An 11,454-nucleotide genomic window follows, 5' to 3' on the forward strand; every position below is an offset into this window, starting at 1 on the left:
ACTTGGCAGCTTGTGGACTTCAACTCCCAGAATTCTCCAGCCAAGTTTGGAGACCTCTGCTCTAGGGGGATGGAGTTCCAGAGGGCAGAGTTGCTTCCTCTGTCCAGAAGATGGTAACATAAAGGCCCCTTTGGAGAAGTGGTGAATACTAGTCCTGCTTTAGCATGAAGGTTGGCTGTGTGGCATTGGGCCAATCCCTCTCAGCCCAGTTGCCTCACAGGATGATGGTTGGGGAGAAAACAGGAAGGAGCATTAGGTAGGTACAGCCAAGTGCGGAGGCATAGAATCGGAAGGGCCTGGCTCAACGGCAGCAACTGTTAGGTGTTCTAGCTGCTTAACTATAAGCCAGCAATGTTCTGCAATGGCCAGGAAAGCCAATGCCATCCTAGGCTGCATCAACAGAGGAATAGAAACAACTTCACATGAAGAGTTAGTACCCCTTTATAAGGCCTTGGTAAGGCCGCACTTGGAGTACTGCAGCCAGTTTTGGCCACCACGATACAAACAAGATGCTGAGACTCTGGAAAGAGAGCAGATGGGAGCAACAATGACTAGGGGGTGGATGCTAAATTGTATAATGAATGCTTGCAGGAATTGTTTATGTCTAGTTTATGGAAGAGAAAGATAAGTGGGGTGGCATAAGCAGAGATGGTATTCAGCCGGTTCTGACCAGTTCTGGAAAACTGGGAGCGGAAATGTTGAGTCGTTTGGAGAACTGGCAAATCCCACCTCTGGCTGGTCCTACCCCCATCTCTTCTCTGCCTCCCACTGAGTCCCAGCTCATTGGCTGGCTGTTCTTTGGTTGCCCTGCACAGGAGAAGGGAGCTGGAAAGCAGGTCAGTGGGGTGGGGAGGGAAGGGGGATTTTACAGTATCCTTCCCCTGCCACGCCCACCAAGCCCCGCCCACTGAACTGGTAGGAAAAAAAATGTTGAATCCCACCGCTGGGCATAAGGCTCCTGCCTTGAGCAGAAGGTTGGACTAGAAGACCTCTGAGGTCCCCTCCAACCCTAAGGTTCTATGTTCTGTTTGTTCACCGTCCTGAGTTGGATATAAAAAGGGCGAGGTGAACATACAATTGCAGTGGGGGCAGAAGGGCAAGACCCTCCACCGGTGCCCAGCCCGGGGCACGGCCGGAGGGGCCACCGATGCCAGTGGGGCTCCCAAACCGTCGAGCCGGCGCTTCCAGAGGCCTCCCGGAGCGGCCCTTTCCTTCGGCCCCTCCAAAGCTCTGGGGCCCCGCGCGGGCTCGGCCGCTTCATGCAGTCACGCCCGGGGTGGGGGGGCTCTGCTTTCCGTGCCAGCCGACGGAACCTCCCCGCGCGGAACTAAAGGCGGCCGCCGGGGTTTCGGGCGAGCCGTCGGGTCATCCGCGCTCCTCCTCCCCGCCGACCCCCCGCCCCGCCATGGCCCACACCGAGGCGCCGGTTCAGCACCCGCCAGAAAACGGAAGGCCTCCGCCCGCCCGCCCGCCCGCCAGAGGGCGATGCGGAGACCGGAGGAGGAGGCGCGCTAGCCAGCAGCCCCGCCCCGGGAAGGGCGCGCGCGGGAGCCCCGCCCCCTCCCCTCCCGCCATGGCCGACGTGCTGACCGACGCGCACCGGCGCTTCCTGCAGGCGCTGCTGGCCCGCGGGGTGGTGGAGGCGGCCGAGGCGGAGCGGCTGCGCCGGCTGTGCTGCCAGCGGCACCCGGGTCAGTGGGCGCCGGAGGGCCGCTCGGGGGAGGCCGCGGGAGGGAAGGGCCGGCTGGGGCGGCGCGGGCTGCCCGGAGAGGGCCCGGCGAGCGCTGCGGGGGGGTCTCTGCCGCCCCGCCCGCCCGGGGCTCCCCCGGAGGCTGGGGGGGGGGGGCTCGAGGGCTGCCTGACGCTCCCTTCCCCCCCCTTGCGCCCCCCCTTCCGCAGCCCCCGGCGCCGGCGAGCAGCTGGACGACTTCCTGGCCGCCCTGAACGCGCAGCTGCAGCCGCTCTCCATGGAGATCCGGAAGGGCTCGGCGGAGGACACCGGGGGGACCTACTTGGCCCTGGTGAGGAGGAGGAGGAGGAGGCGCCCCTTCGGGAGAGGTCAGGGCTGGGGGGGTGTTTAAAGCTCCCCCCTCATGGATCGTGACCCCTGAACCGAAGGGGGGGCTTCCCTGCCCAGAGGCCCCGCAGCTCTGACCCCCAACCGCCTTTCATCCCCCCCCCCCCATTCCTTCCGATCCCAGGTGAACCTGGCAGAAACCGACATCACCAAAATGGCCAGCGACTTCTCTGAAAATGAGCTGGAGCTGTTCAAGAAGACGGTAAGTATGGCTACTGCCCTGGACCGAATGCCCGCGGCTGCTGTCGGGTTGCTCAGGAGAAGCACGAGGGGAAATGAGCTAACTCTGCTCACAGCCAGCGGTTCTATCCTGACTGGCTCAAGGTTGACTCAGCCTTCCATCCTTCCGAGGTGGGTCAAACGAGGACCCAGATTATTGTGGGGGCAAGAGGCTGACTCTGTAAACCGCTTAGAGAGGGCTGTAAAAGCACTATGAAGCGTTATATAGAGCCGAGGTTGTACAGTGGTTAGAGTGCAATACTGCAGGCTACTTCTGCTGCCTGCTGGCTGCCAGCAATTCAATCCTGACCAGCTCCAGGTTGACTCTGCCTTCCATCCTTCCGAGGTGGGTCAAACGAGGACCCAGGTTGTTGGGGGCAAGAGGCTGACTCTGTAAGCTGCTTAGAGGGCTGGAAAGCACTGTGAAGGCGGTATATAAGTGCTACTGCTATTGCAGAGCGCTCCTCTGGGGCTCACCTTGCCGCAGTCTGTCCAGCAATTGATACAGATCGGGCCTCTTCCCAACTCTGGGCAAAATAGCCTTCAGAGCTTGGTTTGACATGCAACAGAGAAAGACACCCGGGATCTTTGCCATGTCCTTGTGAGGACTCCTGTCCTGCTCCATCTGCCAGGCGACGGTGGTCAGCATTGGTTCATGGCAGAGGCAGTAGAAACATATAATTTGTGGCACTTTGAGCATGAAACAGTGATTGATTTGAATTGAAGCTACTGATGAAAGTAGAGGGATTCTGCTAAGTTAAGAGTTAGCAGGTAAATTCTGGACACCACAGTAACCCCATTTGTTGAATGGTTACATTTTAGAGTTTACCCTGGGGCCGGACTTAAAACCCCCACTATGTGACTGTTCATGGGAAGGATTTTATGAAATAGTCTGGATAGAAGCGCACACACACACACACACACCCCAACCAGGATGTGCTGTTTGCTTCCTCCCCATTAATTCTGCTAAGGAGAATTCTTTGGGAGAGCAAGTAGAGGAACAATTACTGCCTTGTTAAGTTTTAGCAACTCTCTAGTATTTTGTGCTGTGAAGTAGCCTGAGTATGTTCTAAATAATCCTTATGAGGGCTCCTGGGTGGTCTCTGAGCTTGGTTGTTGGTTGCACTGATGATGTCTATGCAGATTCTCAGTCACCTAGGTCAACCAACCTTTTGGACCTCAGATATCGCCAAACTCATAATTTTAAATCCTGCAGACTAGACACCCTGGGAAAATCCCCCAAAAAGTCTGCAGGAAAATTCCCACCCCATTTTCCTACTGATCGATCGTTCTTTGTTTGGGATCGTAGGATCCCGTCTCCAGCTCCATTCTCAGGGGGAGAGAGATAGAGACTTTTGGCTTCATGCAAGGAAAGCAGCAGAAGTCTTTCTTTCTCTCCCCCAAACTCCGCCAGGAATGAGTCTTTGCCGGCGCAGCCTCTTGGAGCAGGAGGCCTTGCAGGGTCCCAAAGACTCATTTCTGGCGGATTTTGGGGGAGAGAAAGAAAGACTTTGGCTGCTTTCCTTGCACAAAAGCTGAAGAAAGAAATGGAAAGCAGCAGCCCGGTGGCCAGGCGAGGCACATGGGGCCTGTGGGGCAAGTTCCCCCCTCCACCCTTACCCTCCTCTCCTCACTACCTTGTGTTGTTCACAAGGCAAGTGACGCAAGCCTCGTGTTCCCGCGCAGCCTGGATTAATTACTTTGGGGAGGTGCTGTGGGGATGATGTTTCTCTGCGGACCACCAAAATTTTCTCACGGACCACCAGTGGTCCCTGGCCCACTGGTTGGCAACCATTGATCCAGGTCATAGTTGTCTCAAAGGTGCTTTTTCAAAAATGCAACTGGACTGTTTTTTCCTTGAGGAAAATGTTTTGCTTCTCGTCCAAGAAGCTTCATCAGTTGTGGTGGTAGGGGGATGGAAGCATAGGTGGTTGATTGCACTGATGAGGTTTCCTACTCGGGTAAGGAAACGTCTGCAAACAATCCATCTCAAAGAGCACCAAGGACCCAGAGTTACTCTGAGCTAGAGAGATTCTCTTTCGTTGGAATACTCCCAATGAGATGGCCAGTCACGAAAACTTTCCTGGAATGGACCGATGCAGCAGAGGTGCCTCCGCAGGATGTCGTCTTGCATTCAGTTGTCCAAGCTTTTTCTTGAAGCATGTCACTAATTTTAGGTTACAGCTATTTATTCTCTTCTTTTTTGGCCCATGTGTGATGTGTAAAATGGTCTGTAGAGTTAAAAACAAAAATACAATACAAATCTCTCCAGGGCTGTAGCCATGTTTATCTATTCCAGGAAAACCACATTTATTAAGTTCTAGCGGATGATAGTCTAATACATGCGTTCTGCCCCTTGGGTCCGGTCCTGTTGGGGCAAACATCAAGTCACACCATCCCTGATTGGAAACTCTGGGTGTGTGTGTGTGTGTGTGTGTGTGTGCCTAAGATGCGGCACCCTGTGTCTGTCCGGGGAAAGAGTTTCGGTCCTTTATTTTTACAGCTGGACCTGATCCTGATGTCCGGGAACGGCTTTGCATCGTCCACCGAGATCTTGAACTTGGCCGACCAGTTGAAGCCAAAGAAAATGAAGAAAATGGAGGTGGAGCAAGTGCTTCAACAGCTGGTGCAGAAGAAGTGGCTGTGTGAGGTAAGGCTAAGGCCTCAGAGGTGAGGAGCACATCACACCACCTCCTGCACAGGAGAGAGGAGGGGCTGATGGGCGCCAAGGAGGATTGACAGCTTGTTGGTGTGTTTTACAGAAAGAAGGGGAATACACCCTGCACATCCGCAGCATCCTTGAGCTGGAACAGTACATCTTCCGCCATTACCCGGAGTCTGCCCGGAAATGCCACATCTGCCACAGCCTTTCTGTTCAGGTAACTACCAGCCCATCTTATGGCAGATGCAAGACATGGATCACCTGTAAAAAAATCAGTCATAGTTTGGTAATTAATGGTGAACTAACATCAGCTGCAGCTCAGTCCTACCTAATGTAATAAAATCTGTTAGTGAAAAAATGAGCTACCAGCCTCCTGATGTTTGGCTACCACAGACTAATTTAGCAGTTGCTGCCCTGCAGTTCCCAACTGTAAGCAGGTGATGGGCCAAAGTTCAAGAAGCCCCCCAAACCCTCCACATGAAGCTGGTCAGCCTCTTGGCTGAATTCCTGCCCATTTAGCAAGTTTTCCTTGGACTTAAGGCAGAAAAGGGCGTCTCCTTGCTCCAGGGGTTTGGCCTCTTTGGAAGCAGGGCTCCGAGCACAGCGAAGGCTCCCCGGCAGTGGCTGGGCAGTTTTTTGTAGGGAGGGTGCAAGATTCTGTTCTGGAGGCCTGAGCCACAATTACGAACCACCAAATGCATTTCCTGGACTCCTCTAGAGCAGCTGGTGGTGACAGAATAGAGGACAAGGCTGGTCAAGTGGGTTCATGGAAAGATGCTCCCCGCTTGCTTCCCTTGGAGGGAGGCGACGAGGGCCTTCAAAGATTCTGGCAGCAACATTTCGACCCAACCCATCAAAACCTCTCGCGTTCCTGAAGAGGCAAAATTATCTGCTCAGAGGCCTGGTATCTCCTTGATCTGTACGTGTGACTCAACGCGACTGCTTCCATTTCAGAGTCAAGTGTGTGAGGACTGTGGAATTGTGCTCCATTGCTCTTGCCTTTCCAAGTACTTCCAAGCACAACCAGAGCCCCGTTGCCCTCACTGCAAGCAGTTTTGGCCTCACCAAATTCCAGGTAAAAACCTGAGGGTGGCATGCCTGTCTGTGGAATATCTGTTTTTCCCAGGGAGGTGAGGGCGACCTGACCACAGTACCTCATCAATAAGGGCGATTTGGCCTTTCTTTCATTTTGTAAGATTGCGAGGCATCGCTTTGTGCTGGAAAATGCAGCCTCGTTCAAATAGAGGGGAGGACCAAATGAAAACAGGATCAGAGCCAAAGCCTTTGCATGAGTCGGGGTGTTCTGCTTTCACCATAAAAGTGCTGGCTCTTGGGATGTGAGCCAACACCATTCTGGCTCCCCTTCCTCCTTCAGCTCATCCTTTCTCCTTTCTCCTTTGCAATGCAGACCTCCATCCTCCCAGCCAGTTGCCCTCAAGCGCCAGGAGAGAGAGCAGGAAAGCCTCCAGGACAGGCTCCAGGCACCAGCAGTAGCAGCAGCACCAGCAGTAGCAGCAGCACCAACAGCCTCTGACCTCTTGGACGACACGGAGGAGCAGGTTCTTTCTCTGGGCGCACCTGGACAAAGTGGGGCTGTGCGGTGGTTAAAAGCTGAAACTGCAAGGGCAGCCATTTTGCCTTCCTTTTTGCTTTGATTGTGGTTGGGCAGTTGGCCTGCCTCTTGTTTGCTGCCTAGGGAGCACTGTCCTCAACGCTTCTCCTTTATAAGGGGAATCATCGCTGTAGACGGGGTTATATCTCACTTGGCGCAACAGGACAGGTCTGAGCACTTACTCCACTCACCCAGTGGGACATCCCTGCCTCTTCAATCCCTAAAGACATTTTGCTGTTGGCATTACTCCTCCTCTGAGCTGGTGGGACTTGAGTGGGTGGTAGATCCATTAGGGAATTTTAATACTTCACCCAAGAGCTTGTTTGCTGCCTATGGAGCACTTTGGGACTCGGCAGGATGATTTGCTTAAGCCTTAATGTTGGTAGCTGTGAGTGACGTATTTTCTACTGACAAAATAAACTTGGGACTGAATATCGCAAAGTATGTTATTCTAGTGCATGTGGAAGTAGCAGGATCTAGAAGACAGGATTATTCTGCTTACTGCATCTTTGGGTGGGTGTGCTTTTCCTGGATCATTCTGTACCTGTACCTATTCTTGGCTCCTCTGGATGTGGCTGTTCTGTTCTCAGCATAAACTAGGACCACCAGAAGCTAACGGAGAAGCTGGTGTCCAGGGCTCGAACGTAATGCCAGTAACTGGCCGGGATAAACAGGACCTCTCCAGGGCTCAAGATACAGTCTTGAAATGCTGCTTCCTTGAACTTAGGAAACTTCACGAAGTCAGGGTCTTCCACATCAACCTGCAAAAGAAATGCCCCTTTGAGACTAAACACTTCAAGAAGCTCAAGAGTACCATCCCTGCATCCCCAGAAGATGGGGAAGAAATGGCTTTGTCCCGACATGCCTATGGCAAGCCTTTTTGGGCAGCCAGCTTTAAAAATTGCAGTGGGCAAATAGTGGCAGTGAGCAAATAGCAGCCATTGTTTCATGAGTCGCAGGTGTCGCCCACCTGGCTGGTGTTGTGAAGAAGGTGGCCTTCGTGTGGATACAGTTTTTCAGACTGGTCAGGAGAGAACAGACGGATATATTTGCGTCCCATCACCTGAAAATGGGAACATGAAAAGTTAATTGCCTGTCATGATGGGGAGAAGTACTTCCATCATCTACCTGCCCTTATCTTTCAAATGTTCCAGGCTAGGCCCATGCAGAGATGGCACGGTTTCTTCGTGCTCTGAGAGTTAGTAAGCCACAGGCAGTGTCCCCTTTTTCTACTAATTCACAGGGTGAAGTTAGCAGCCTGCTAGGAAGGTACTTGGAACACCCAGCAAATAGCTCTAGTGCCCCATCAATAATTTGGTTCAATTGAAACAGTGGTGCTGCCAGAAGTTTGGTGATGCCAGAAGCTGGATTAAGATGATGGTCCAGAGCAAGCTGAAATATTATGTGAAGAACGACAGGGGGTCGGCATTGTTTCTGCCCTGGCAAAAACTTCTGAAGGATGTAAACAAACCTGGACCAAGAAATTTTGTTGTGGATCCTGGTGAAGAGGTGAGATGGTCCCTGATGGGCCAAACCAGGCATTGATGGTGATCTCCTCTTCATCATTTTTGCCCAGGCAACAATAGTCCGGGATGCCAATGTCCTCCTTCAGCTCTGGGATCTGGTGATACCCCATCAGAAGTAAAAGTCAAGAGAGAACATGATCTGTAGGTACCTTCCCATTAAAATGCTTAGGCGGCCAGGGGCCCCAAGTGAGATGGAGCCCATCAAGCGGCTTCTCTGATTGTTATGCCAAGAGAGTGACAGTTTATGGTTTTTGCATTGGGCTTTCACCCTTGTTGTAAACGGCCCAGAGTCACTGAGACTCAGGTGGGCAGCCACAGAATTTTGCATAAATAAATAAATAAATAAATAGGGGTGGGGGAGGATTAGGCTTCTGACAACTTTTTTTCCTTGAGAGATCTCTCTGTGTGAAGGGCAACTGGAGGGGGCACAAGTCCTTTTGCCCCTGAGAACACACTTTGGGGCATGATTCAGGGCGAAGAGAGACACACATCCATTTTCTGGGATGCACAGTAATTTCTGCATTTACCTGTTCAAAAAGCTGGTGCTGAGCAAGGTATCCATTGGGATTCTGGCATGGAAAGGAAAGGGCAGAAGAGAGTCAGCAGAGCAGCCAAGGAGGCAAAACCGCCCCCGCCCTCCCCATTTGCCCCTGTAAAGGCTGACCCAGACCGCAGGCCCTGCCCTCCCCCACTTCCCCGAAGAGGGCGCTCTCTGGGTCTCCTGCAAGGGAGCCCCGCTGCTTTTGACCAGAGAGGAGGCGCCCCCAGCCAGTCCGTCGGGGGCTTCGATGAAGGAAGAGCTCGGACCTCCTGCTTGACGAAGCGGCCGACGAACTCCGCGACCGTCATGAGGTTTTGGGACCAATCCTGGTCGGTGTAGCGAGCGCCCAGCTCCACCGGGACGGTGCGGTTGCCGGCCAACTGAAGCAGGTAATCCACGCTGCGGGCAGAGGAGAAGGCCAAGGCTGAGGGCCAGACTCCGCCCGCCGCTTCCTTCAGCCCCGCGGCGGCTCTTCCCCCGCCACGGATCGATCGCCTTCGGGAGGCGGAGGGAGCCTCACCTCCACTTACGCAGGCAGGGCCAGTGGTCCACGACGCCCTCCAGCACCAGCGGCGCCCCGGGCAGCAGGAAGCGCTCGCGGAAGCGCTGCAGGGACGGGCGCCGCGCCCGGGACACCGGCACCCGCGCCGCCGCCTCCTCCTCCTCCTCCTCCCGGGCCGGGGGTCGTTCCGTGCGCGGCTTCTGCGGGGGAGGGAAGGGGTCAGAGGGCGACTCCACTCCCCCGCGGCCCCCTCCCCTCCCGCCGTCCTACCTTGCCGGGCGGGCCCTCCGGGGCGGGCAGCAGGCGCTGCAGCAGCGCGGCCAGGCGGGCCAGCTCGGGGCCGGGCGTGCCCAGCAGCAGCCCCAGGTCGCAGGCGCGCAGGGCTTCGGCGCAGGGCCCCCGCGCCCGGCACAGGCAGAGCGCCCGCAGCAGGCAGGCGTGGGCGAAGAGGCGGCGCCAGGCGCGGCCCACCCGGTGCCACGGGCCCTCCTGCAGCCGCTCCCACGCCCAGTCGCCCAGCCGCTCGGCCGCCCGCAGGCAGGCCTCCCGCGCCGCCGCCGGCCACCCGCCCGGCGCCTCGGCCTGGCCCAGCAGCGCCGCCGCCTCGCTCAGCAGCGCCGCCGCGCCCGCCCCCACCTCGCCCGCGCCCAGGCCCGGCCCGGCCCGCGCGGCCCGCAGCACCTCCGCCGGCTCCATCGCCGCCCAGGCCGCCCCCTCCTCGCTCATGCCGCCCCCCGCCGTCAGCCCGGCCGGAGCGGCGCCCAACACGCGTCACTCCGAGGCGCCGCGGGAGATCTGCGCCTGCGCAGACGCTGGCTCCTACTCCCCCTCCCCGGCTACTCGTGCACGGCGTTCACCCTGTAAGACGCCAGGGGCGGGCTGGCCGAGCTGCCGCTTCTGAGGCGCTGTGTGGGCGGGGCTGAGCCCGGATGGGGAGGAGCTGTGGGCGAGCTGCAGGTCCAAGCCCCGCCCCCTTGTGGGCGAGCGTAGCCGGTGCCCCTCCCACCCCCGAAGCTCCCGGTTGAGCCTCTCGGGGCGCTTCTGTCGGGCAGCACGCCCCGCTTTTCTCGGCCTGGGCTACTTTGAAGACGTTGCGGACTTCAACGCCCAGAATTCAGCTGTTGCCGGTCGGGGAATTCTGGGCGTTGAAATCCAGGCCCCTTAAAGTTGCCCCTTTGGAGAAAAATCCCTTGAATCCCCTATGGCGGGGTTCCCCAACCTTGGCCCCTTTGAGACTTGTGGACTTCAACTCCCAGAATTCCCCAGCCAGCTCTGCTCTGCTCTGCTCTGCAGTTATGCTGGCTGGACAATTCTGGGAGTTGAAATCCACAAGTCTTAAAGGGGCCAAAGTTGGGGACCCCTGCTGTAAAGTTTAGGGCTGCAGCAGCACTCACAGGCCTCTCTCTATCTGTTGAGACTGGCTAGTTATCCAAGCCTTTTTAAGCAGCAAGCATGGCAGACTTTCCCAAAACTGGCAGGCTTAGCCTGACTGGTCTTCCTGGCCACTTTGAAGCCAGTGCCCGGAGCTGGTTCATGGGGCATGGGTTCAGTGCTGGGGTCCTGTTCGTTCTCTTCAGTGACTGGTATCCAGAAGCCACCCCTTCCTTTGGACCCTGCTGCAAGAGGTTTTGCTTGCGGTGCTCACCTTTGAAGCCTTGAATACCCTTCCAGATACACAAGGAGTCGTACAGCCAACCTCCCCCCACCCATACCTGGCAATTCTCTGATTCAGAGATGCTCTTGGTGAAGTGATTTTTCAGATGCAACAGCTTATTTCTTCTGCCCCAACTCTTGCCACACAGACACAAAAGATCACACATCTGGCTACTAATCTGCACACATGTACACCTTGGGAGAAAAAGAAAACCATCACGATCTTAGAAAAAAAATTAGTGGAAAAGCAAGGCCTAAAAGGAGTGTTTGTGGCTATCATACTTAGTGTGACTGATGGCCATGCTCACCCTTAGCCTTGTTTCCCTACCCCGCCCCCCCAAAAAAAACCCAGCTTGCAAAGTACAGTAATATTCAAGTTCTAAGTACACCTGGGCATGATTAAAGCCTCTGTATTTACCTAACTCCACTCTTTCTTGAACAAGCATCCATGTTGCTTTGTGAATCCCCCTTAATCCCTTCTCTATCTTGTCCCAGGTTGCAAGCTCAGCTGTTTTAAAGAGCAGACCTGCATTCCTCAGAATGTGGTTCGATCCCTTGAGGGTCTCTGCCTTCAGGAGTCTCCCTTGTATGGATTCCGTGTGCCACAGGTTGGAAGTGAAGGTTTTGCTATCCTCTGCCTAATGAGAATGGAGACATTGGTG

At 55.5% G+C, this 11,454-nt stretch overlaps 2 protein-coding genes across 3 annotated transcripts; one reads left to right on the forward strand and one right to left on the reverse strand.

Annotated features, from left to right (window-relative positions):
- Positions 1-1,420: 1,420 nt before the first annotated feature.
- NSMCE1 (NSE1 component of SMC5/6 complex) lies at positions 1,421-7,002 on the forward strand. Its single transcript, XM_026704046.2, has 7 exons — positions 1,421-1,691; positions 1,900-2,021; positions 2,202-2,279; positions 4,800-4,946; positions 5,059-5,175; positions 5,913-6,033; positions 6,367-7,002. The coding sequence occupies exons 1-7, from the start codon at positions 1,574-1,576 to the stop codon at positions 6,450-6,452; spliced, it is 789 nt and encodes a 262-aa protein (XP_026559831.1). The 5' UTR covers positions 1,421-1,573; the 3' UTR covers positions 6,453-7,002.
- On the reverse strand, positions 4,159-9,887 carry KDM8 (lysine demethylase 8 (putative)). 2 transcript variants are annotated; one of them, XR_015739541.1, is made up of 8 exons: positions 9,410-9,887; positions 9,158-9,339; positions 8,904-9,036; positions 8,624-8,665; positions 8,042-8,191; positions 7,541-7,633; positions 7,115-7,331; positions 4,159-5,219 (listed from the first exon to the last, which is right to left on the reverse strand). XR_015739541.1 is itself a non-coding variant. In XM_087912570.1 (8 exons), the coding sequence occupies exons 1-7, from the start codon at positions 9,863-9,865 to the stop codon at positions 7,167-7,169; spliced, it is 1,221 nt and encodes a 406-aa protein (XP_087768696.1). In that variant the 5' UTR covers positions 9,866-9,887; the 3' UTR covers positions 4,159-5,219; positions 7,121-7,166. The 2 variants fall into 2 exon arrangements, 1 of the variants encoding a protein (XP_087768696.1); XM_087912570.1 differs by having other exon boundaries at positions 7,121-7,331.
- Positions 9,888-11,454: the final 1,567 nt, after the last annotated feature.

This window comes from Pseudonaja textilis, chromosome 14, assembly GCF_049901715.1.
Source record: "Pseudonaja textilis isolate UNSWEBS1 chromosome 14, rPseTex1.2, whole genome shotgun sequence".
Taxonomy (NCBI): Eukaryota; Metazoa; Chordata; class Lepidosauria; order Squamata; family Elapidae; genus Pseudonaja; species Pseudonaja textilis.